Below are 25,009 nucleotides of genomic sequence, written 5' to 3' on the forward strand. Positions count from 1 at the left end.
TCATCTGTGCTTCTGTTTCTCTGACACCTTACGTGTGTTTTCTATTGGGCTGTTTATTACATTTATAATAGTTGTATGTTTCCATTATGCTATTTATTATGTGACATAAAAGTTGTTTACTGTTAACTTATCTAGCTTCTCTCCTAGATTGACTGGAAGGGATCATATCTCCTTTGTGTATTCTGATGTCTACCATAGAGCCTGGAGCATAATAAGCCCTCAAAATATTTTTAATACATTTGTCCTAAAAATACTTAATCCTGTGAGGTAGGGAAGACAGACGTTAGCCCTATTTTACAAATAGAAAATGTTTCCCATTCATAAAACTAGTAAAGACAAGTTATAATAACACTAAGTAAATGTGGAGTAGTCTTAAGAATAAGTCAGAGGACTGACAAATAACGTCAGTGTTATTTGCCATGGTAACTGCTCTGTGATATTTGCAAATTAAAAACTATATGTTATTGCATTATTTATGAATATTACTATTTTAATACTAAGAGAAACTTGGACATTATATGAAAACTAGGAGAGTAATTCTATATTTTTATGTTTTATAATTTGGTATTTCTTGAGAAGCAAAATTATCCCTGTAACACAAAACAGTAGTAAACAGGTTTGTGGCACGAGGCACGATACCAACTGAAAGAGAGGTGGTGAGGTTGGAAGGGACTTTTTTGAAGACCTGTCCTCTGTTCCCACCAAGCCATCTCCTGGTGGCCTTCAGCAGCTCAGAAACCACAGGAATGTGGAAGCATCACAGCGGACACTCACTCAGGAGTGTGATTGTTGTCCGTGAGTGAATGTGACGTATGTCTGCCGGAGCCCTGCCAGAGGAATCATGCAGTGTCTGAGAGGGCGCCAAGTTCAAGGTACCAAGTTAGATGGGATAGTCCCTGCGCCTGAGGAGCTCTATGTAGAGCAGCAGCGGTTTACGTAGTCAGCGCTGTATTACCTTTCACTGGACTTTTTCCTGTCTGCTTTCATAGCCATTTTTTAGTCTTTTTGGTTTTTTTAGGAATCTTTTGAATATTCACAGAATTTTCATAGCTCAAGAATCCAATAACAAAACTTTGTTCATTTTAAGACTTCTAGTATGTGCTTGAATAGACATCTATTAAAATACTGGGGAAAAAAATTAGCTTTTATATCTGCCCAAATGTGAAAACATTTTTTCTATTAATGTTAAATATACGTAAGTTACACTTTCATAAGTGTTTTTTAATTATTTCATATCAGTAGTGTGAAGAGTTAATAATAATTTATTAAATATCATTTTATTTAAACCTAACAATGTTCATGCATTTATCTAAATCACATTACCAGTCAGTGTTTGAGCATCCGTGAATAATCTTTAAATATGGCTCTATAATTATATTTTAAATGTTGAGTTATATGGAAAAATGTTGTTTTAAATTATGTCCTTAACTAGAATTTTTTCTTATGTTATCATTATTAAGTTGAAGAGTCTCATAATGTGAATCTCCTGCTATTACCTTATTAGCCAAAAATTGGCAATAATCATATTATATAATAAGTTGGAAAGTTGTGAAGTTTTGGACTTAGGGCAAACCTGATTTTTGAAATATGTTCTATAAAATTCATCATTTCATCAAAGGATTTAGCATATATAGTTTAACTGGGTGTTATAGAGTTATAGCATTGAAAATATTTGGTGTAATAAAGCAAAATAGGTGTGTTTGTGTGTGTGTGTGTGTGTGTGAGAGAGAGAGAGAGAGAGAGAGAGAGAGAGAGAGCGCTCACAATTATCTGCAGCAAGAAAAGGAAGAAGGGGACTAGATATTAATGGGTGAATTAATGTCTAACTTTCTTCTTTGAAAGTTTCTTAGTTGAATAGAAGGGGAAAATTAAAAATAAAAAATTGCTAAAACTAGCACATGTATTTTTACAGAAATGATATGAGGGCTACAGTGTTTGAAAATTGATAACCTACTAATGACATATTCATTCTCTATTTGTTTATTCATAGACTTTTCTTTTTAAAGTTAGTGTTTATACTTTGATTATTTTAGTGAAAACATAAGTCTCAATATTTTAAAAATGTGAAATGACTAGTAATGCCCAAATTATAAAACTATACTGAGCATTTATGTTGATTCTCCCTTTTCCTAAATAATGAGGGACTATAATCCCCCACAAAAGAAATTTCAAAACTGTGTTGCTTGTATCATAGGGTTATCAATATAAAGGTACCAAAAAGCTTTTTAATTTTTCAGTGTCTGTTTGTCCTCAAACAATATATAAATAACTTTTAATACCTGAAAATGAGCAATAAATGTTGTAGCCTTTTTAAGGAAAAAGAGAGTCTGTTAACTTGAAGCATTATATCTTATAATAAAAAACTTAAGGTTTCTCACTTTATTATATTTATCCTTAAATCTATTTTCCATTAAGATGTTAAAATGATACCAAATCTACTTGTTTTTCTCCTAAATACCATATATATACCACCCCATTAGGTGGTGGTAGAAAGTAACTCACTGAGTAGCTCCAAAGCCTCTTAGACTGGAATATGCCATAACAGGTTGATTCTCATTACATGGAGTTGGCATAATGTGAATAAGAAGCATTACTTCAGCCTTCCAACAAGGAAAGAAATTATAGAAATGAATAATCCATTTTCAACCCTCAAATTTCTTTTCAAAGTCATTGTGCACTTGTCAAATGGGCAGATCTAGACTTATGTGCTTATCTGTAGGAGATAACAGGGTCACAGAGAAAAGCCAGGCTCTCTTTAAGACTCAAGAGTTTTAGGATTCCATTTACTGTGTACTTGCATTTTGATCCATACTTTCAGTTTCTATATTTTGTGTCCCCAGTTAAAAAGAGGCAGGCTCCTAATTTTATACTTAATTCTTTTCTTTAAAAATGTATATTTATAGTACTTATAGATAGATTTTGCCCCTTTGGGACACAGACCAGCTAATAGGAAAATGAAAACCTTCAGGCACTGAGGACCAGGGAAGGAGGCTGCCGATGAGCGAAATGGAGCCGCAGTCCCCACTGGGCTGGGTGTCTAGCCTCCTTCCTGGCTAAGGTAGAATGTCAGGGCAGCTCTGTTTAAAGGGTTTAAACTTCTGTAGCTAGGTCAAGGAAAAGCTCTTTTCTTCATCTGACATTGTTACGTGGGCCAAGGGGTCCTGCCTCTTCCCACATGACTGTAGGACCACTGGGTGCCTGAACTTCCTTGGGAGATGGGGCTTCCCCTGGGCCAGGCTTCACAGGATGGTAGGGCAAGGGGATGCAGCGGGCCGGGACAGCCCAGGGTGTGAAGGGGGATGAGGATGCACCAGGCGCATTCTCCTGGATGCAGAAACCCCCTTTGTGCCATTGGGGTTGACAGTCTAGGTATTTGTGAGGCCCCTGGTTGAGTAGGGCCTGCAGGGTCGGGCAGGCTGATTGGCCTGTCCATGACTTAGGAACAGGCACTTCCACCACAAACTCTTGCTGTCAATAGTCCAGCTGCATCGGCCTGGGCATCCCTTGAATTCTTCATCAGTTACACAGGTAAAAGTCACTTAGGAGTGTTAATGTGTAATGTATGTAATGCCAGCTACATGAAAATAAATTATTTTACTTAGTTTTTTCATTGCTGTTACCAAAAGACCTGACAAGAACAACACAAAAGAGGAAAAGCTTATTTGGGGCTCACAGTCTCAGTCAATAGTAGCCAACTCCATTGCTCTGGGCCTAAGGTAAGGCATGGCAGAGGAAAGCAGCCCAGGACATGGCCACCAGGAAGCAGACAGAATGCTCTGCTCATCAGGCACAAAATATAAAAACCCCAAAGGCACACCCCCAGTGACCTACCTCCTCAAGCCACACCCTACAGTTACCACTCAGTTAATCCATATCAGGGGTTTAATCCACCGACTACGTTACAATCCTCATAACCTAATCACTTAACCTCTGAACATTCTTGCATTGTCTCACACATGAGCTTCTGGGGGACATCACATATCCAAAATGGAAATGGAAGGCTAGTAGTTCTTTTTTTTTTTTCCTTCACCTGATACTCTGTTAGACAACAGACTCTGGAGCCAGACTGCTGGATTCTAATCAAAACATATTATTATACCTCCCTGTGCCTCAGATTCCTCATCTATAAAATGGGAGAAATAGAGTCTCCTCTATGAGGGATAAGGATTAGGAAGTTTATGTAAAAGTGCTTAGAATGGTGCTTGACACATAGTATGTGCTATAGAAGATGGACTTCTTATTATATTTTTAGATTCCCCATAATGCCTAGCCCACTAATACACACATAAATACCCTCATAAATACCCTTCACTATTCAGTTTTAAAACTTATTAGAAGGATGACAAAAACTCTTTGGTAGTTGACCCTTGCTAAACCCATGTTTTTGTTTTAAAGCATCAAGTGATATGATGCATTTTTATACTACAATGAAATAGAAGCACCCAGGTGATATGACCTAAGTGTTGATGATTGGTAAATGAAAGAAAGTAAACAGAGGGATAGGAGAGGATTGAGGAGCAATAAGCAAATGGATGTATGTGACTTAATGAAAATAAGCAGTCAGAATGCAAGTTAGTGTGAATGGCCTTTGGAGAGGGTAGCAGAAAAGGACGTGGAGCAGGGGCTGACAATCTGCATTTGTCCATGTCTACACTCTGGGCTTTTGTCCCCTAGGGCTCAGCTGTCCACATCTCAGTCCCCTAAAATTAACTGGGAGCATTTTGAATGTCAACCAGCTGCATGCCAACAACTCCACCAGCTTTTCCTCTTCCCTTCCAAGGATTTGTAATAAATTATCTTCTAATGATAACCATCAGCCATGATTGCTATTTTCTGATAAAGTATGCATGGAGCTGGTCTGCCTGCATGGCCCTAGGAGAAAAACAATACAGTGACACCCAGGCTCTCTTCAGTACTGTCTGGTTCGAAATTTCACATTTTTAGATGGAATTGAACAAGGTGACCTAAGGTACCATCCAACTCTAAGATGACATAATTAGAAAGTTTAAGAAAAAGCAACCAAAATTACTTAAAAGTTGGAAGATGAGGCTTGAAAGGTTATGCTCACCAGAATGTCTTTTTAATCCCCAAAATAAAGAAGGAAGTAAAAAGAGGGACATTGCTACAACCGCCCTCCAGTCTGTAAGGGATGAGTGCACTGGAAGCGCTGGGCAGCAGCGCTGGTTCTCCATCTCCACTGAGGACAAAGAACAAGAGAAAGCAGGCCCAAGCTCAGCATTTGGGATTTTGATTTGATATCAGGAAAATTTTCCTGACAGCACGCATTGTTAAACACTCAGAGGGGTCCTTGGGGGAGGTTTTGGAAACTTCTCTAGAGTTATTGGAAAACAAAATGATTTTCATCTGTTTGACCTGCTTAAAGGCAGCCATAGCCACACACAGCAAGAATGGGTGACCTTTCCAGGCTCTTGGCAGCATCGTGTGGTCCTGAGAGCTTACACACAGGAAGGCTTGCAAAGGCTTAGTGCACGGCGATAATTAAATTTCACTTGAGCCTTTTAATCGGCCATAGATGAGATTATCTATTTTTTAACGGTGTTATTATCTGCGTAAATTATTTGCTAAACCTATAATTTGTTTCCTTGAACAGCGAACCTTAAATATTCAATAAAATTTTCATAAATTGGTTGCCTGGGAGAAAAGAAAGACATACTTTTTTTCTTGAATACAATTAATTCTTAACTTTTGAACTCTCTTGAAATGGCTCTCTTTTGATGAGACTTCCCTTGCCTAACAAACAAAGCTGTCAGGCAGAGCGATGTCTTTGTCTTCTCTGTGCCATGAGCGGTTACCTCCCTGCCAGCCAGCCATGAAATCTGTGGCCTGGATTGGGATGTCAGGAAGGCATGCAAATCAGGATTGGCTGACTTGGGCTGCTGAGAATATGTAGGAGATGGCAAATTATGTGATGAGGGCTGAGTGTAGAGGTACCCGCAACCTAAGCCTCACGTGCTTTTGGTTGTCATTAAGTGGGACCAGTACTAGGAAAATGCTGGTAGTTGTAGGTCCTCGGAATCGCCTTTCCTTTTCAAGGACCCATCCTTGTTCCCTGGTCACTCACTGCCGTAAGTATCTGCCTTCTCCAGTACACAAATGGATACTTCTTTGGTTCACCCTAAACTCAGGGCATCTGCCATGATTGTACCTCATGAGAGTGTATTCACCCTGTTTGCTCTCTGCAGAGCACATCTAGGGAAAACGCCTCTGCTTAAAGGCATAGTTGTGTTTCTAAAGATTTCAGAGGACATGTGCAGCCAACTGGGGACATGTTTTCAGCCCAGCAGACCTTTCAAGTGCCCCTCAAATTGCACCTGCCTAATTTAATCTAAAGTCAGCCATGCTGCTCCTGGAGAAGGACCATGATCAACGCTGCACTTCCCTCTCACCCTAAAGACCTTGGTACTGTCAAGACTCGCTCCATGTTATTTTACTTACTTATTTATTTTAAGTCTATTTTAGTATTATACAAAATACGTGAGTCAGTACTTAATAAATCTTTCCCTTTTGGTGATATTTTTGATAGCAAAATTTTACCTACTTTTAGAAATCTTCCCTTCACAATTTATGTTTCAAGTAACAAAATGATTTGATTGGTTAGGGTTTTTTCCTCCTCCCCTTAAAAATATAATGTGACCTGAAAATATATATTAAATATTCTCTTTAATCCTGTCTGTTCTTTAAAATGGATCTAATAGAGTCCTACATTTGGGTTTCCAGTTTCAAACTTGTAATTTGGAAGATGAATATCAGGAAGGAACTCCAAGAAGAGACAGGCGGTGTGATGAGAAATGTTAAAGAGAATATTCTAGATAGTCATAGCTTCTGTTGACACTGACCAAACCATTTTGGAAATTCTGGTCTCTGTTTCCTTCCCTGTACAATAGGGTTAATTTTATTTCTTTGCCGAGCACACTGAAAGTAACCTGTTAAAAACTAGTATGTCAGTGTAAGTATTGCTCATTATTAATCCTGCCTCTCAGACCCTTTCCTTTCATTAGACAAGGGGTTGGGGTGTTTAACAGTTCAGCACTCTGTCTCCTACCAGGAATAATTGCTTGATTTCTCTCATTGTTCGTAGCACTTCCTGAATTAGATTAATTTCTTTATGTTCTATCTCTGTCTTTTTATGACAGAAATTCCTTTAACTAAAAATATAGCAAGACATGATACTATTTGCATACAAAAAGTCGATCAAACCTCTTTTTATTTGAAACCTGTCATTTTGAAATGGCCTTTAGCATCTAGCATTTGAGACCTAAACCATTGGGTCTGCCTCATCACAAAACTTACAAGTTTGCTGTGATCACTGTGCAGCTGTTTGCCTAATGCCTGAGTGAAGGTTAAAGTCAGTTGGGGTGGTGCCTGCACAGATCTTAGAAGTTCAGAGAGTCTGAACAAAGACAATGGCACATTTCCATTACATTGAGGGCTGAAGCACCTCTCAGACTGAGATGATAATGAACTCACCAGATGTACAAAACCATTAACATAGCAAGCTTCCCCGCTCTGCCCCGCGTGGTACTTGCTTCTTATGAGACAACAGACCTGTCTATCAACTACAGTTAGTGCTCTCTGGGTTCAAAAGACAGCCCTGTGGGGCATCTAGCAGTATCTTTGTGCAAGTGTGTGTATGTGTACACGTGTGCGTGCCCACACACAGGTGCACATATGCATCTGATCTAAAGCATAATCCTCCTTTGTTCAAAACACACTTTTCAGAAATTTACAAAATCAAACTCAGGATATGTTTAGACCTCAGCAACAACAGATGAAAACAGCGATGATTAGTGAAATTAATAGGAAGTATTTATTACTAGTCATGGAATGAACTTAAATTCAGTTCTGAATTTCCCGGTACAAAAGCGAAACACACGTTAGCTTATGTAATCATTGTTACAGGATAAAAGAAAGCAACAAAATCTTCCCGGAAAGAGAAAAACTTTCCAGGTAGAAAATTCCAGAATGAATCCATTTTACTGGATCACCTGTTAGACACTAGATAACAGTGGGCAATGTCCTCTACTGATGTAGGGGGATCCGTATGGTGTGCTCTAAAGGCAGCCCTGGGAAAAGGTGAAGAGATTGTGTGAAATAGTTAGTGGAGATGATCTGAAGGAGCAGGCATGGTCCCAGCATTCTAGGTTTCTGCTTTACCACAGGACTACCTTGGAGAGCCTCACAGGAAGTCATAGTGAGGGTGCCCATTTGGTTGTGACATCTTGGCCTGCTGGATTAGAGTCAACTTGCGGTGGCACTGTTAAATGAAGTGCAAATTGGTTGCTGATTAAGGCAGGTTGCTAATCTGAAGGAGGCAGGCCTTGTTTTAGATTTTAGAAATTTTGGAGATCCATTCTCCAGGAACATCAGCCAACTTCCAGAGTTCAACTTTGAGGGCTTTCTAGAATGACTAGTTTATCTTGGTAGAACTTTTAGTCTGCTCACAATTTTAGATGGATACTAGGATTCCAGAACAAGCAAGAAATTATTTTGAATCAGATGGTCATAATGGAAAGCATTACATTCAGTGTCGTGAGGGCCCAGGCTAGAGACCTGTGAGCCAGGCAGTGTGGTGCACAGGACTTCTCTCAGGTTTTGCTGGGCTCATGGAATGAAGAACAATTTCTTAGACCGAGTGGCTGCCTCTACTCGGCCCTGGCTGATGCTGCAGCAGGTGAACAGAGGCCTAGTTTTGCCCAATCTTCCAGTTTTCCAGGAGAGGCTAAAAATCTGGCTTTTTACATGAGCTCTGATGAATTAGAAATGTAGTCTTAAATTTTTTAAGAAACATTTATGCAGGCCAAACCAAACACATCTACAATCTAGTTTCATCTTAAGGCCTGGTCAATGATCTTAATCAAAAACTAGATTCAGATTGGCACAGTAGAATTTCAGATGTTTTGCAGAACTGAATATTGATTTTAAGAAACAAAAATGAGTTTATTACACTGGCCCAGTAAACGGGAATGGCCAGTTTTTCCCATGTAATTAGTTGGGGTCCTCCTCCCACCCCCACCCAGAATCAGTTTCATTCTAGTGAACTGAAGCTACTCTGGTTTCTTGATTCACCAGGCATACCGTTACTTAATTTCAGCATATGTGTGGGTCAGCACCATGGATAGGTACCATACATGTTTAATAAAATGTCATTGTCTGAAATCTGTTTCTAAGCAACCCAGTATGCTGAATAATGCTGATTTGGGGATAAATGGTCCAGGCATTATTTATTTATTTATTTATTTATAGGGAGATGTCTTTAAAACAGTATACTTAAGTAATTGAGTTTTGTGATTTTTCCCCCATCGGTCATGTCTAAGCAAGCAGTAGAAACAAAAATGTCAGTGGTATTTATTGAACGCTTATTATGTACCATGCATTGTGCAGAGTGTTATTTATATTTCATTTAATTTTCACAAAGCTCTTTGAGGTGGATATAGTCATTATAATCATCATTCTCCCTACATTGTAGGCATGGTACTCTGAGGCTAAGTACCTTAAGCAACATGGCCCTAAGTTCCACAGTCAATAGTTAGTGTAATGGAGCCCAGATTCAAACCCAGACAGTGTGACTCACATCAATGCCCTCTGCCTGCCCAAGCCCAGGTCTCCAGTATAAGTATGACATTTTTTTCTTTGAGTGTTGAAAAACGTGTTATTTGGGATCCCACGGTGTCTTGGAAGTCAAGTAACAGGAAAGAACAGGTTACAAAGGGCAATAAGGAATGTCCGATTGCCTTTCTCCTCACTTTCTCATTTCAGTCTTCAGATATGAATTATGAATAATTCTTACTGAAATTTACAGTATGTATGGACTGACTCACACAGCAAATCTGAAGCTTCCAGTGAGCCTCAGATTTCACAATTCTTCATCAGAAATTACAGATGAATACAAACCGTCTGATCCTGTCTAGTTTAAGAGCACACATTTCCCATTTCCTCTCTAGACAAAGGGAGGGAGAGCAGCTGAGAGCTTGTACACCAGATCTGGTACTGGTTAATGTAGTAGAGGTATGGCTTTTAACAGTTGAATGTAGGGAGTTTAATACAATATTGTGCCAATTTTCTTAGTACACAGTGTTTTCTGTAATTATTAATATCAAACTTGACTGTATTTTTTTTATTAGTAAAGACCTTTTAGCAAAGGCCTACTCTAAAATACAATCTCCTTTTTATTATTCATGGCTAAATCAATGATAGCTATTGGCAAAGGTTCAAAACTATCCCTGTTAACTTGTTTTTAATAGTGTTTGATTTATATGTGTGCCCGAATCTCCAACACATGAGTGTATCTGTGTTTACTAATTGCAGTTATATGCATTTAAACACAGTGTTATTGGTGGAAAATCAAGCATAAAACATGAAAAATGTGTGATTATTAAGGAGTTCAAATTATAGTTTCTCCTTCCAGCACAGGGATATCATGATGCAGTTTTGATTGTTTTTCGTTTCTGGATAATTTTGATGATCTGTTTCTTCCCTTTCTAATTAATTGCAAAAGTCTTCCCCCTAATGGACACAAATTAATTAAAACATTGTTTTACTCATTAGTATATGCTTTTTCTTTGGGCCCATACTGTCCTTCCCAACTGGAAGGACACTACTAGGTAGTGTATCCAGAAACTAGACTCGTAGTAGTCTGGTCTACTCCTCAGAACAAGATTGAAGCCCTTGGATATATATAATGAGAAAAGTTTGGTCACTTTTCCCATTTTTCTAACTCAATTCACAAACAAAGAACATCATAGTATCTAATATCTGTGATATCACTTGTTCAAAATCGAATGCATTTACATGTGTCCTTGAAATGTATCTTGTGTGTGTTCTGTGGAATGTATTCCATTAATGACCTATGAACTTCATTTTAGACAATCCATGGACACAAGGGACCAATCACTGCAGTGGCCTTTGCTCCTGACGGGCGATATCTTGCCACCTACTCAAACACTGACAGCCACATTTCTTTCTGGCAGGTAAGAGTATATGTTATGGGTCTTAAAGTATAAGCTGCATGGTGTGGGTGCCGTGGTGGGAATACCTTCCTGTGGAGCGCCCCTCTGAGCCCTACTCCCTGTGCTTCCTCCCCTCCTTCAACAAATGGCAAGTGTTTATTGATTGCTGATTACGTGTCAGACACTTGTGCACAGGGCACTGAGGACACAGTTAGCAATCTGGAAAGGGGGCATCTGCTGTCACAGAGCTTTCAGCATAGGGATACAGGAATAAGCCCAGCATTCACAGTGCAGGGGAGAGTCTGAGCATGAAGTATGGGAAGCTTTTCCAGAGGAAACCGCATCCAGACTGAGCTGTGCGGGATGCTGAGGAGGGAGGCGCAGTCGCTGGGAAGCAAGGACATGGCATATCGCAGGGCCAGCCCAGCCTGAAAGGAGCTGGGCAGGGAAGCCTTGCTGAGGCTGGGAATTCACACAGAGTTCTTGGGTCTGTGACTCTGAGTGGGCACAGGACACAAGACATCGAGGTGCTTTCTGAGTATTCACTTTATGCCCCCTTCAAATGATCTCACTTTTGTTTGAATTATGAATTTCCCACATAATGTTATTAATTCCCCAGCTCTTCAAAACATTTTAAAAAACTTGAGTATCTATTTCTGGAAATTCATAAGAATGCCCATATTTAATTCTGACTTCAATGATTAGTGACTTGGTGATTAATATTCACTAATTTAAGTGAATACTGATTTTTACACTAGAATGTGTTTTGTCCTCAGTGTTTAATTGTTATCCATCTTCTTTTTTAATGACATTACTCTTTTAGTCCTGATAGTTTTAAAAAATTACATATCACCAAGCCCCCCAAAAGAGTTAAAATTTTGCCACCTTTATTTTCCTAGGATGCAAGTTATATTTTATAAGATTCTGTGTACTGCTTTGAAAGCTAAAAAATAAAATAAAAGTTTAAACAAGGAAGGCTTCAGCACAGCTTGATGCCGGTTTTAAAAAATCAATAGCTAATAAAATGTAAAACGGATACAATAAATTGCTTAATTAACAACATGCTATTAAAGCGTGACAACTTCCAAATCTGTCACAGACTTCCACTTTTTATCTAATTTAGTTTTCCAGTTTATTTTCTCATTATCCTTTCTTCTAGAATATATCTCCAGCATCTTAATTAGCTCATATTAAACTCCTTTCATCAGAGATCTCATCCACGTTTCATTCTTCCCAATGGGTAACCTCAGGACTGGCATTTTACTAAAATCCGATGTGAGTCCTCTAGGTATCCAGAAACTAGACTCGTGGAACAGTGATTCTTTTAAGAGTGAGCTACTGATGGCTTTTATCTTCTCATTGACACAATGGTCTCTGTGCCACTATTTCCCTTTATTCCCCGTTCTCTTGGAATCGTGGAGGAGTGCTCCCATTCATTCAGCCTCGACTGGCCGTCCAAGTGCTGGGTGCTGGCTGCCCTCTGGAAATGGAGATCAGCAGGTCACAGCCTCTGCTTCCAGAAGCTTCTCTTCTGTCCATGCTTTCTCCTTTGGAGTAAACAGACTAAACCTTTTCCTTTGTGTTAAAACTTTTGTTCTGCTAAGGAAATCTATGATTTAAAGGATTGCCTCCCAAAGTATCCAGATTTGACACTTTTAACAGTATTTTCTTGAAATTTCCATTTTCTTCTTTCCCTTCTCTAGGTCTTTAAGATTTTATTTGCATGTGTTTGTTCATCTTTTTCTTGAGAACTCTTTCAGTCACAGTCTCTGTCCAGCATGTTGGTGGAATTGTGGTTAGCCTCCTCTCTTACCCGGGAGGTCAAGGTCATTCACAGGTTGTTATCTTTCTGAGATCCCTCTTCCTCTCCAGTTCCTCTCTGTAGCACCCACTGTGTCCCAGTACTCTGTCAGGTCTAGCTAAGCCTGTGTGCCTGTGCGTGTGGCTCTGTCCACAGAGGGGGTGCAGTACCGTTGGTTAGTCCACAAGCTCTGTCTGATGTCCTGTGCACATGGCAGAGTGCCCCAGCAACCAGAGCAACACACGCGCCTTTCTCGCCTCTAAAATCAATGTCGGAATTTAAGATGTAGCCCATTCCTTGGATGCTTAAATTATACCCAGCTGAGTCTTGAAAATTAAATGGAAGATACAGAAACACATGATTTCAGCTTTATCAAGAAAATATAAGGAAAAGTTTTCTAGAAGTGCAGTGGTCTTGTGTTTGAATTACGGAGAACCCAGAAGGCAGAAAGCAGCATTGGATCTACTGTTGCTCTCCCCAAATGAGCTTGACTGATTTATTTAGATTCATGTTATTTATTTCTAATGATGTACGCGAATACTTTTATATTATTCCAGTAAGTGTACTGTAATACATTTTGAAAACGTAATGAAGTCTTATTAATACAGAGCCTGACTAAGGCTATCAACTATTAAAATCTTTGCTGAGAAGTGAGTGTTAATGAGAAATATTGGTTGGATAATTACTCAAGTGAGACTTAGTAAAAGGTTTGTGTACAGCATTACTTATATAAGGAAGGCAGTAAAACATTTCCTGTTTTGATGAATTGTATCTGTGTTTCTGTATTCTGAAAATAATCTCCATAGAACTGGTTTTGTGCTGCATGTTTTCGAAGGGACGGGAAAGGCCAAGTTGGCATGTTAGTTTACACATTCAGCCATCGAATAATGTAATTCAGCAGTCTTTCAAACCTTTTGATTCTCTCACTTCATTTTCCTACAATTTGAATCCTTCACTTCAGTGTATCTCTTGATATTTGAACAAGGGGAAATCGGTGATGAAATATATTTGTAATTCTCTTACCTAAATTTACCACCACCATCCAACAAGTAAATATCCTCTTTCAGAAATGCTATAAAAAATCTGACTGACATTGGCTTCATTTATTTTTATTTCCTCCATCATACAGTAGGATAATACTATTCAGCAATTTTAAAAGAATGATGTAAATCTACAATCATTAACATGCAAAGATTGCCCTCAACATTTTGTTGATGAAAAAAGCACATTGCAAAACTACCTTTTAATATGAATCTCTTGAAGTCCATTTCTCCCCCAGCGTGTCTATACTTAGAGGTCTGGAAGGTTGTTTACGAAACGTCAACACAATTGTCTCTGGGAGTGAGATTCAGGGCATTTTGCTTTCTTTTTTGTAGTTCTATTATTTGAGTTTTTTATAGTGAGAGTATTTATTATCTTTATAATCAGGAAAAATGCAATATTACCCAATCTGGTAATTCCATGCATTGTTTGTTCAGGGTTTAAGTTGCCCTTAACTTTAGCCTAGTTTAATCAAGAAAAAAATGATGCTGCATAGCCAAATGGTGAATTATTTCAGAGAGAGTTATTTGGTTAAGCTTATTGGGAAAATTAATACACACCTTTCCTACTTGAAATCTGTTCCTCATTTGAAGAGGTCACGGGGAAAGGATGGTCTGAGGGGCAGTGGAATTTAGTGAGTATGATGTCCTCATCCTTTCAATGGGGTGCAGCTATGGCAATTCTGGACCTTACAGAACCCCATTCTGAGGCAGAAAGGCTGTTTGACACTAGTGACAGCATTTATCAAAGTAGAGATGACTCATGCCATAAAAGGAACCCAGATTAATAATGTAATTTTCTGGAAATCTTTCCATCTAGAGAGCTCTCGTAAGATATTTTCTTCCTCTCCCCTTTTACCCTCAACCTTTTTCTTGTACATAGCTGGATTTCAAGGAAAGAATTAAAAGTAGGAAAGCATCTGAGCACATTATATATCTTTGCATTTTGAACCACAAGCAGAAATCAAGCTTCATACATATTTTCATAGAAAATCCATAATAAAAGAAAAATACTTTGTAGTTATTTATCAACTGAGAAATTAGATTTTTTTTTTTGAAAGTATAGTTTGCCTATTGATGCCAGTTAATTTTAACCAGCAATTTTCAGGATCATTTGGATCTGTTCTGTAAGAGGACTAAATTATATACTGTTACTTTTTGTAGATGTGAGACCTATCCAGTCAAGCTTACTATTATCATTCATGTTTGAACTATTTGGGAACCTCCAAAAGGCAATAAGGCATTGATTTTTCTCTTTATTGGTGTTTTTGGAAACAGGAGGGAAGGAAACAAGAGGCTTTTGGAAGGATGACAGTGTGATACTTCCTGAATGTGAACTGAACTTCAACAGAAAGAGTTAACGATAACCATACATTTGGTTTTAAAATGTGACCTCGTACACTAGTGATTTTTTTTCACCTCTGTGTTGTGTTCGGCACTATTATTAATGCAGGAAAATCAGTAACATTAGTCATCTTAAAAGGGTTATTACTCAAGATGATTTAAATTGTGAAAATGTCAGTGGAGCCTGCGCGCACTCTGCTAGAGATGCCATGATTTACGCCCTCTGACACCATCCTGCTGCTGAGAGAGGCTGGCAAAAGGAATGGCTTGTATTTTGCTCTGATCCAAATGCAGAGCATGATATCAGCAAAACACATCTCAAATGTCCTAGGACTCGCTAGGGTTTTATGTAGCAACCATTTGTATAAGCTGGACCATAATCTGCATGCTTCCTCCAAATCCCTAGCATCCTATGCATGTAGATGGAGACTTTACCAGCAAGAAGAACCAGAAATGAAAATTAGTGCAAAGAAAAAAAAAATTATTTCCAAGGCATCTTTCCTGACTTTCAGTATGCTTTCCATGTGATTTATGATAGTGCAAATGATGCATTTGCAAACATTTTAAGAAATATTTAAAATCTAAAGAAAGCTTCAGATTCAGTTGCTCCAAAAACAGTTCACTTAGAAAACTGTCATTCAAATGTGAGAACTTTGACCTGAATACATAGTTGTTCATGATTTATAATTTCCACGTTATTTTTCATTCTGTGAATGGAAGAAGAAAACTATAGTTGAAATCAAATCCAGAAAAACTACTTTTTGCAAAAATCACCAACTGATAAAGAGGAAATGTCCATCAATCATGGAGGGTAAACTCTGTTTAGCAGGATAGCAAAACAATGAAATGGAACTGATTCTTGTTTCTTCCTTCAATATAAGTAAAGGTTTTTCAGAGCCTGTTTTCAAAAAGCAGGTGAGGAATGAAGGTGTTGGCAAAGGGATAGGGATTAGGGTTCATGCTTGGTTGCAGTCATCAGTCACTCATGACTACAGCCTCACTTGGCTTCATTTTCTTGAACTAATTATAGACCCTAAAACTTGTCTTTATTGACTCATCCTTCAGGAGATGCAGCTAATGTTATTGTCAAAGAATACAAAGATCTGCAGTTTTAAATACCTACAACTTCCAGATATTGTCTAACTGAAGCATTTTATTAACAGCTGTAACTTAGCTTCCTTCCTAAAGATTGATGGACTCACCTGCTGACAGATTCCGCCCACAAAGTAAAATTTCTCCAGTCTTACATGTTTACAGTACCAGCATCAGAACAATTTCAAATCCACCCAAAGAAGTGCTTAAAGGTTAAGAATAAGAATACAAGTTAGATAAATATAGATAGCCATTAGGGAGTAGAAAATGACCAGAAGAGATGAACCAGTCTCTTTGGAAGGAAAAGGGAAAGGGAAAGGGTCCTTTAATTGACACTTGTGCTCTTCTGTCCCCTGTCCCACCAGATGAATACGTCACTCTTGGGAAGCATCGGCATGCTGAATTCAGCCCCTCAGCTGCGCTGCATTAAAACCTACCAGGTGCCCCCAGTGCAGCCAGCATCTCCTGGCTCCCACAATGCCCTCAGACTGGCTCGGCTCATCTGGACTTCCAACCGCAATGTCATCCTCATGGCGCACGACGGGAAGGAGCACCGCTTCATGGTCTAGCGCTACCTGCTGCCCTAACTGCGTTTTGTTTCTCTCAGTTCTCTAGGCCGATGTTGCTCTGTCCCTACAGCGGATCATTCCTTGGTGCCGGCCCACCCCAGTGTCATCCAGGGGCGCGGCTGGGTCTGTGTCACTCGTGCATGCTTCTTGGGGGCAGACTCCCGCACGGGCCTCCTATTGATTCAGAGGCATGCACACACCACTCGACAGGATGTGGCCATTCTGTCACTAGGTGGTTTTTCCCTGCCAGAGATGGGAGGGGTAAGCCAGCGGTTCCTGGGAACACTCTTCTTGCTCTGTGCAACAGAAGCCCAAAAATCAATAACCACTGTGATTGCACTCTCAGCCCGATCAGCCTTCCCAGCCATTGAAGCCAGCCCTGAGTGCTGCTTGAATCTGGTCATTCTGACGCTGGCATTGAGGTGATGTGGCAGTCCTCATTATTGAAATTACTCCCCTTTGGATTTCCTAAAACATACTGTTGTTTACCAAAAAGATTCTGTGTTTACATGTTTTTTTTTCCCATTGGTAATTGCTAGGAAATTACTCAATTCAATTTCCTAGGATTTAGCCGCCACCTTCTTCAGTGACACTTAGCTGATTTGAGATTAATGAGAAAATATTTAAATATATTTTCCTTGTATAAAAATACATTTTCCAGATACCTAGCTTTCTGTAGTGCTCATTTCCTGCTGAAATAATGGTATATGTAGTAGTTTAAAATAAAAATCATTCACTATTTATTATATAGCTAATATAATTATCCAGTCACTGTAACTAATCTTTTGAGGGGACTCTTGTGATAATGAAGCAAGTTTGGAAGCATAGAATATACCTAAAATGAAGACTCTCCTTTATCTTGCTCTAGACCTTTTTGTTCAGGAAAGAGATTGCTTCTTCCTTCTGGAAACTTCTCAACCTGCAGATCCCATGTGTATGACATGTCAATTATAATGCTAGAATTACATATCAGCATTTCAACTACTGATCAGTTAAAGGAAAACTAAGGAAGGATTTCTTTTAGACAAGTACACTTGAAAATTAATATCGATGGCACAAACGTTTAGGAGTGGGGGTTCTCGGTTTGTTTGAAAAGGCACTGCAGCACCTGTGTTCTTCAGGCTTTTAAGGAAGCTTCAGCTAGCTCACTTTCTCCTGATGTCGAGTTATGCTGGTCTGTCTTACAGTAATGGAAAAGTCCATCAGTTAATATTTTATATGAATTGCTTCTAACAGGTTTTATCTATATATTGTTCAGGGGAGTGGTTGTTGATTGGTTGGCTGGCTGGCTGGTTGTTGATTGGTTCATTAGTTAGGTGAAATGGTTTATTTAATGCAAAAATATGAAATAATTTATTAAATTCAGAGAAAATATGCAAAGTTTGCAGAGGAACCAGAACATGATGGAAGCAATTAATCTAAAAAGCTTAGATTGTTCCATAATTCACAGAAACATAGGATCAAGGTCCAGAAACAAATATATCTGTTATTTTATTGAAACAGATTTTTAAAGAACATATTAAAAAATTAAGCCCAGTAGAACATACCTTTCATATTGATATAAAATGTTATTCCCATTGATGGCAAATATGTACTATTTCTTGGTTTCAGATGTTGGGTGTTCTTTCAAAAGTGAATTTATGCTACATGCATGTACATCATATTTATAATGATTATATATGTAGTTTTCAAGAAAGAAACCACGAACTACACAGTGTAGACTTTGTGTGGTGAATGTGCTGTTGTGTTTGTGGTAGAGAAATGTGGGGTAAACTAACAGGCACACTGTGTTTTTCCAGTGGGCTTCTGAGTCTGCTCTTTACTCAGCACATGTTTACTTTCTGAACTTAAATGGAAATTAATTTATTCTAGACTACAAAACTATTTGGAATGAGGAGGTAAACATAAACCTTAGATTTTTTTTTTTCTAACAAAACATTCTGTGCATCAGAAAAAAAAAAGTGTGGGACTTGTAGGCAAGCCACCACACTGCACACGTGGTACCCACCGTGGAGGCTGAGGACAAAGCTGTGAGATCTGGGGGAGCAAAAACCCTGGTCAAGGGGAGAGCTAGCCTCTCCACATCCCATGTGCCCAGATACTGGCTGTGATGAGGCAGTAGAATATGAGGACTGTGGAGCTCCGTAGGGGGTTATGTTGATGATTAGATGACATCTCTAACTGCTGAACTAATATTTACATTCTTGTTAACATAATGCTCTCCTTTGCTATTTGACACCCACAGTCCCAAACTTCATCCCAGCTTATGTTTCTCAGCTCTGAGGTAAACTTTGTATTGTCATCCCAGTGTACACTGTTAGTATTTTATTGATTTTTGTTAGCACTGCTTTTGGACCTGTCCTTGTAAATGTAGACACATATGTGGCTCCACTGGTAATTTACAAGCAAAAGATGACATGACGTGACATCTGTATGAAAATGTTGTAATGATTGAACTTACTATGTACAGCAAGTGAATTAAAATGTCTGCCTCCCAGGACATTTCTGGATAATTCCACTTAATAGATTCTGTATGTGCTGAATGTCCCTGTGTACATAATGTGTGTTAAATAAAACTGAATTATACTGAAGATGGTTTTCCTGATATTGTTGATATTTTCCTGATATTTTTCCAGTGTTTACCCTTCTTAAACATTCTCAGTTGAAATCCATGTGCTCTCCTCATTCTTTTGTTTCTGATGACTTATTTCACTGGAGAGCTGGATTCCTGAAAGACAGACTTATTTCAACAGAGCAGTGGAGAAGGAAACCTCACCCACACTGCCCCAGAGGAAGACAGCCAGAGGGAGGAAACTCAACAGTGCCCGCTGTGGCGTGGGCACGGGAATTGCATGCATGCTGCTTTATCTCCACCCTAAGTTGCTCCCAGATTGTTAATTGTACCAAATTGTATCTTGTCAGACATGACAACATAGGTTGGCTGTCTCGTGGGAGCTGGGCTGACATCATTAAGTTTATTTCATTTAGTACTCAGTTTGAAGATGAGTTTGAATCCCTGAGGTAAAAAGTGTATAATTAGTTCTCAGAAAAAAACAAAAATCACAAAATAGGCCCTCAATGCTCCCAGAATATAACGTGAAAGGAGAAAATGGACTTTTATTTTAATACTTTCAGATGAGAATACAGAACAGTTGGAATTTGGTCAATCATCATATAATAGTATATTCTTCAATAGGAATTAGATAAACATTAAAGATTTGACTGTGGACCTGTCAAATGCCCAGGGATGGCCCTAGAATTGTTTAACACATCCTGATGACTTAAATTTATCTTTATAGGAAAATAAGAGCAGAAACAGTTCTGTATGATTGGTGATCACATAAACTGATCAAATGTGGAAAGGGCATGACATTAATAGGAAGGTAAAGCCAAGCAGTGCTGAGTGAACTTTCACCTTTCACCCCTTTGCCTGACTGACAGAGCTGAGTGTTGAAGAAAATCAATACTTTGGAGCCAGGAGGGAAATATTTCCACCCTCTAACTAGAGAATGTATTTTGACAAGGCCAAGATAATCCAAGCTGCACAGGAGAAAGAGAAAAGAAGACTCATTTTTAAAGCTTGACACTTCAAGGTGTTTTTGTGCAATGGCTTAGAGATCGTCAATACATACAAATACCAAAGGTCAAAAAGAAAAGCCAGAAGAATTTCAAAAATTAGGTGTTCCAGTTTCTTTTTACTGTTTACAAACTAAAAAAAGACTACAAAAGGGTTTGTGCTTGTAATTGTCATTTAGATGAACTGAGCTCATAACTGGGTTTCAAGATTATCATCCCTCTTTAATGATACCTTAAATTTCATATTTATGTGAATATCACATGCCAACAATGTATTCAGACTTACTAGAGTCCATTTTGGGGGGACATGAGTTGGGTTTTGAGTGATGATGTCATTTTGCCTCCCATCTTGAAATATGGTTGTGCAGTTCATTTTGATGCTGCTGCGTTGGCATCATAAACCTTAGGCCCTCTTCACAGTTGGTTCAATTGTTGGCATGAGAAAAGAGTTCATGTGCCTCTAGAGTTTAAACCGTTTCTCATTTCCCAAGTCCCTTTAAACACATCACTTATAAAGGTACACTAATGGGGACCCTTCTAAGTGAGAAGCTTGAGCACCTCCAAGGAAAAAGGTAAGTGGGTTCACTCCATTGTCGCCAGTAAGACTGCTCATTCCTTCTGTGGACAAATACCTCCAGCCAACAGATATAGATTCTTTTCTTTCCTACAGATAAAAGAACAAAGAAGTCAAAATTGTGTCCTTACCTTCAGAGAAAGCTTAGAAGGACAGAGGAAATTCTCAAATGTAATAAAGTGGTCCTCAAAAGTGTGCTGTATCAGTCCCAGTGAAAATGCGTATTGAAATTATAGAGAAAACAAAGCCTCAAATTATATGCCCTCTTTCTCATTAATAAATTCCACTCTGTTCTGAGAAGATTGCTTAGGCTGGAGGTTTTGCTCTACTTTGCTTCAAAAGGAAAATGCAGCCAGCCAACACTCCTCAATATTCTGAGATTTCTCAGAGAAGGCCAAGAATATGTCATGCAAAATTTGTAGTAGGTATCAAATAAATATATGCTGTATTTGCAAATTCCATGAGCTTGCACCTGTAAAATGCTTGGAAGTTCACCACCTGGTAAGTACTCAATAGAATGTTAAGCTCATGTTTTCAGTAGACATTTAGAATTCCATGTGGAGCATGTATAAACAAGGTTACCCATGTCCTTTGGAAAACATGGTTAACTTTTTTTTGTTGTGTGCTGTTTTCATCTCTATCTGTACTCTAGCATAGGTCTGAACAACTTACCCAAAGCAGAGCTTCTGTTCTGCTTGGATTCATCAGACTCTTCTGGATTGCTCTGTGCATCCATCTTGTTTTACCCCCAAATCTGTAGACACAAAGAAATGTACAGGCATATGCCAATGGATTGGACAGCTTGATTATGGCTAAAGTTATGACTGATTCCTCAAGAAGAAAGTAGATCAACATATAACACTTAGAATTCACAATAGAATAAGTAATGATTTTGAGTTGCTTAATGAATATCTTCCAAAAAGCCATCAAGATTGAACAAGACTCTGGACAAAGTTTTACAGAGTGGGTTTCACAGAAATCATCAAAGCAAGGGAAAACAAATATGTAGGTTCTGTTACCAATTGCTTGTTTTGACTAGGATCAAAATGATTTAGCACTTAAATTTACCCAAATAAGAAATGTATTCTTTAAAACTTGACACACTTTAAGTTTTAGTGAAAATGTGTGAATAATTTACAGATCTGGCAATGAAATGTTATTTTTATTCAATCAGCAAGTATTGATTGAATCTTAGCATGTGACAGGCAAATGTTCTGTATTTTCCTCTGGTGGATGAGCTCACAATCTAACACTATGGAATAAGTGCTAAAAACAGATGGGTGAAGAGCTAAAAGGGGACAAGAGAGTGATCAATTCTGATGGGACAGTGGAAAATTAGGCAACCCAGAGATAAATCATTTGGGCTGGGCCTTGAAGAATAAATAGAAATAGGAAGATGGGAATGTTTTAAGGCAGGAATTTATGGAAGCCCAAATCTTTATGTGGTCTGAATGGATCTAAACTCCACCAGACCTACAACTTGAAGGACATTGGTAGGTACTGCCCAAGGTCCAGACAGCTCTTCACTTGCAGCTTGAACTGCAACTATGGAAAACCAGAATCCCTTATCTAAGAACACTTGAAATTTACATGGCAAAGACCTTAATTAAAAATTTATCTGACTTCAAGTTCCACATTTATTTTTTTTAATTCTTTTTGTTTTAAAAATAAATTGTGCATCCTCTTTATTCCAGTCCCAGTGTGTAGCAGACACAGGAGTTGGATGCAGGCCCTGCACTGCCCAAATCCTCCCACCCCAGGATGGAGGCAGTTATTTCCCTAGCTTCTGGGAGCATTGACATCTAAGTGGCTCCCTGCTGAATCCCTCTCGATATTTTTTCCCAGCCAAATAAATTGTCTTACCCAACATCATATTCTCTTTCCTGGGGGGCAACCATATCCCAAGATGGGCTAGGTATTAGGGCCCTTCCCTGTGTTGCATTTCTAAATAATTGTGAGGGGCCCTCTTAGCTCTAGAACTTTCCTGAAGGCTGGCTGAAGCCTTCATTGAATGATTCATGGCTCAGCCTCACCCTCTGTCCAGTCCGGTTTCCCTCCCTTGTGGCTGTTCATCCTGAGAACACTGCTCCATGAACTTCCTATAGACAGATCTCTCTCACAGTCTATACCCCAGAGAACCCAACCCATGACAGTTGGTACCAGGTGTGTGGTTCAAGAAAGCAGCTTTTAAAACAGGACTTGGGAGTTGGGTCACTCCCTCACCCACAGCAAGGAGGAGCCCATCACTGGTGGGAGGTGATCAGGGATAGTCTGTGGCATGCTGGAGCTATGCAATTGTTAAAACTTTCATTGATAATGACCTGAGTTGGCATATTGATGGAAGGAGGTGTGCTGGAGGGCACAATACAGCAGGCATCTGAGAAGCATGGGGAAATAGAAATTATAAGGACAATGGGCTTAGATGACTGTTCTGGGTGCACTGGAAAAAGACAAGAGAACGTGGAGGATGATTAATCACCAATCAAAGGCTGCATGTGAAAGCCAGAGAGGCTCTTTGACAATGTCTAAGGAGAACCTCTCTCTAGCCAAAGACAATCTAAGAAGGATGGGGCCCAGGACTTGCATTGAGAAGCAGAGCTCCAGAGAAGATGGAACTCAGCCGTCTAAGGTCTGCTGCCCCACAGTGGGACCTGGCTGCTGAAATGCCAGGTCTGCTAAGACAGCAAAAGAACCATATCTCCAAGGAGTCCACTACTATTTCTAAGCTTCCCCCAGAATCTTGGAGTAGCTGATCCTATAATTTATTAGAAGCAAGTGAGTCTCAGTGGGGCCAAGTGTAACAGTAGTGGATGTGGCGGTGTTTGCGTTTGTGACCCCAGAGATTGGGTTATTGACAGCTGGCATCTTTCAGCTGAGTCCTTCTCTGAGAACTGCTTGAGCTGAAGAGAACCACATTCTCCTCAAGGTCACACCCTTCTTCCTACTGGCAGCTGCATCCAGTAATTGGTCATGGAAGTACAAAGATTCCACCCTCCTTGCCTCAGTGTGGGACATCTCTGAAAGGCCACCCAACATCCTAGCTCCCAGTGGGTTTGGAGAGAGTTGGACATCACAGTCTAACTCCTCTCTCTCCCTGTTTTTGCTTCTTTCACATGGTCTTGACCTCAGGAGCACTCAGGAGCACTTCCCAATACATTTCCTTCCAGAAAATTTGTCCCAGAATCTCCTTTCCAGAAAATGTACCTACAAGGTTTAAATCTGGCTCTGCCACTTACTAGCCAATTAGCTGTCCCCATACCCCTGTTACTTACATCTCCTCATGCCCATTTCTTCATCTGCAAAATGGGAATATTATAATCATACCTACTTCTAAGGATGAAAAGAAGAAAGAGTTAATACATGGAGAGCTCTCAGAATATGTTGCATATGATAAATATTCCAGTACCTGCTAACTGTACTAACTACTCTTGTCCTGTTAAGGGATAATTGTGAGATTTTTCAGGTTTTCATTTCTTGCTTCTGTGTTATGGAAAGATATACTTTTCCATTAATTATTTTCCTATCTTTCTTTCTTCAATCAGATAAAAGTGTTCCTTTAAAAAAAAAAAAAACGAGCAGGAAAGTCACAAAGAAATTGACGTTTCTGAATACTTACTTTGCACCAGACACTGTGCTAGGTCATTGCTCTCTTAATTCTTACTCCTAAAAGCCATGAATCATCTCCATGAAGAAAACTGCAGATCATGTAGATAAATGGCCAGGATCACATAGCTAATAAAAGGCAAGTCTGCTGTGGAATCCCAGACTCTGTTAGCAAGGTCTGTCTTGCTTGGTTCTTCCACTGTCCCTTGTGATAGGAGATGAGGATTGAGCCATTGGGGACTGGACAGCCACCCCCTTCAGGAGCAGAGGAAATGTGGTAGAATAGAAAATCGTTTGGCTTCATTGAAGCCATTGTTTCCCTTTGTATTTTTAGCCATTATGTCAAATTTTTAAAGAACTGAAATTATGTTGATTGTCAGTTGTAAACAATTGGGCTAGTTTATCATGAAATAGTTGAGTTAAAACGTGAGCTTCAAAATGTA

The 25,009-nt window shown here is 39.1% G+C and overlaps 1 protein-coding gene across 3 annotated transcripts in view; it reads left to right on the forward strand.

Annotated features, from left to right (window-relative positions):
* Positions 1–19,404, forward strand: part of Wdr7 (WD repeat domain 7) — a 333,762-nt gene extending 314,358 nt beyond the window's left edge. For all 3 annotated transcript variants that reach the window (XM_046419459.2, XM_046419460.2, XM_046419461.2), the window contains 2 exons: positions 10,884–10,988; positions 16,610–19,404. In XM_046419459.2, the coding sequence (XP_046275415.1) occupies positions 10,884–10,988; positions 16,610–16,813 (309 nt within the window). In that variant the 3' untranslated portion in view covers positions 16,814–19,404. The remainder of the gene's footprint in view (positions 1–10,883; positions 10,989–16,609) is intronic.
* Positions 19,405–25,009: the final 5,605 nt, after the last annotated feature.

This window comes from Marmota monax, unplaced genomic scaffold, assembly GCF_021218885.2.
Source record: "Marmota monax isolate L192 unplaced genomic scaffold, Marmota_monax_Labrador192_F-V1.1 WCK01_AAM20220418_F8-fsc00088, whole genome shotgun sequence".
NCBI lineage: Eukaryota > Metazoa > Chordata > Mammalia > Rodentia > Sciuridae > Marmota > Marmota monax.